This window comes from Austrofundulus limnaeus, unplaced genomic scaffold, assembly GCF_001266775.1.
Source record: "Austrofundulus limnaeus strain Quisiro unplaced genomic scaffold, Austrofundulus_limnaeus-1.0 Scaffold264, whole genome shotgun sequence".
NCBI classification, from domain to species: Eukaryota; Metazoa; Chordata; class Actinopteri; order Cyprinodontiformes; family Rivulidae; genus Austrofundulus; species Austrofundulus limnaeus.
The window spans coordinates 59,270-60,734 of record NW_013952666.1 but is presented as its reverse complement, the minus strand read 5'-3'; the positions used below and the strand labels follow the sequence as shown (position 1 = coordinate 60,734).

The following is a 1,465-nucleotide window of genomic DNA, read 5'->3' as shown; positions in this document are numbered from 1 at the left end:
TGACAGAGAGGAGAAGGTAGAAATGACTCAGCCTGTAACTGAAAATATGGATGGAGGACAACAGAGCTGCTTCATGGAAGAAGAACCTCAGCTTTCACTTTTTTATACTTTGTTTCTTAGCTGTCCAGCTGATATTACTGACTGAGAACACCAAAATCAATGCAAATAGCATTCCATCCAACGCCTTGTTGTAAACAAAACACTTGTGTTAGGGACAACTCTCAGCTACCACCAAGCAAAGTTTCACGTCAATACATAATTTGCTTAGTTACCGAACGACTTGTCTTGTCTTTGTTAAAGGTGATAACCTGTGGTGGCTGTCTTGAACTGAGCTGACTCCAAAAGCAAATCAATGGTAGATGTCTATCTAGGGATTAATGTCGGAAAGTTTCATTAAAATTTGTTCAGTGGATTGTGAGATATTTTGCTAACAGACAGATTTGTTTATTTATTTATTTACCCAGATCACATTGAGATCTCAGATCTCTTTTTCAAGGGAGGCCTGGGCCTGAAGGCAACTTATTGTACATGTTTTTAGGGGGGGGGGGAAACCAGAGTACCTGGAGAAAACCCACACAAGGACAAGGAGAACATACAAACTCCACACAGAAAGACCCCAGGTCCGAACCGGGGATCAAACCCAGGACCTTCTTGCTGTGAGGCGTCTGTGCTAACCACTGAGCCGTCATGCGAGATTTATGAAAGACAGGGGACACAGGGGAACCCCAGTGGCGCCCCTGTAAAAAAGATACATTAACACCTCCTAAATTAGTGTATTAAGTTTTAGCCTGACTTAACTGGGAAGTGTGCGCGCGTGCGTACCTTTGGGCGGGTGCAGCAGCTTGTACAGCTTCTCGTTCCTGCAGAGCCCGCGGCCGTGCAGGAGCGCGTGCAGCGGCTTCTCCTCGCCGTTCCTGGGCAGGCAGCGGAGCCCCCGCGCGCACGGCTCCGTGTACACGCCGCACGGCTGGCCGTCCTCGAGCGCGCACGTCAGGCAGCAGCCGCAGCCGGGCTCCTTCACGGGCTGGCAGCCCACCGGCACCGGCGGGCACATGGACAGGGCCTTCGGGTCGCACGGCTCGCACGGCACGAAGGAGGAGCCGCAGCCGCCGGGGGCGCTCAGCAGGAGGGGGAGGAGGGCGCTCAGCAGCACGGTGCGCTCCATCTCCTCAAACGCGAAGAAAGGAGGGGGGAAAAAAATAAATAAAAATAAAGTAAAACCTCCCCGCAGCTAATCAACTCTTTAAAAAAAGGGGTTTCAAACATCCACAGGTGGATCTCAAAGTAATTTACAAAAACCCAAGTCCAGAAGTAGCGCGACCTTCTCCAGAAATGTCCGCAGCTGTGCTCCGCGCAGACTGAGAGCTGGATGTTTCATCTGCGGCTTTAAAAAAAGAAGAAGAGAGAAAGTGCCAGAGGCGAAGCCTGTAACGATGGGCATGTCAGACACCGTTCTGGGGGGGGG

The 1,465-nt window shown here is 51.1% G+C and overlaps 1 protein-coding gene across 1 annotated transcript in view; it reads right to left on the bottom strand.

Annotated features, from left to right (window-relative positions):
- igfbp5a (insulin-like growth factor binding protein 5a) overlaps positions 1-1,400 on the bottom strand; it is a 3,965-nt gene extending 2,565 nt beyond the window's left edge. The window contains exon 1 of the mRNA XM_014020704.1: positions 823-1,400. Coding sequence (XP_013876158.1) covers positions 823-1,165 — 343 coding nt within the window. The 5' untranslated portion in view covers positions 1,166-1,400. The remainder of the gene's footprint in view (positions 1-822) is intronic.
- Positions 1,401-1,465: the final 65 nt, after the last annotated feature.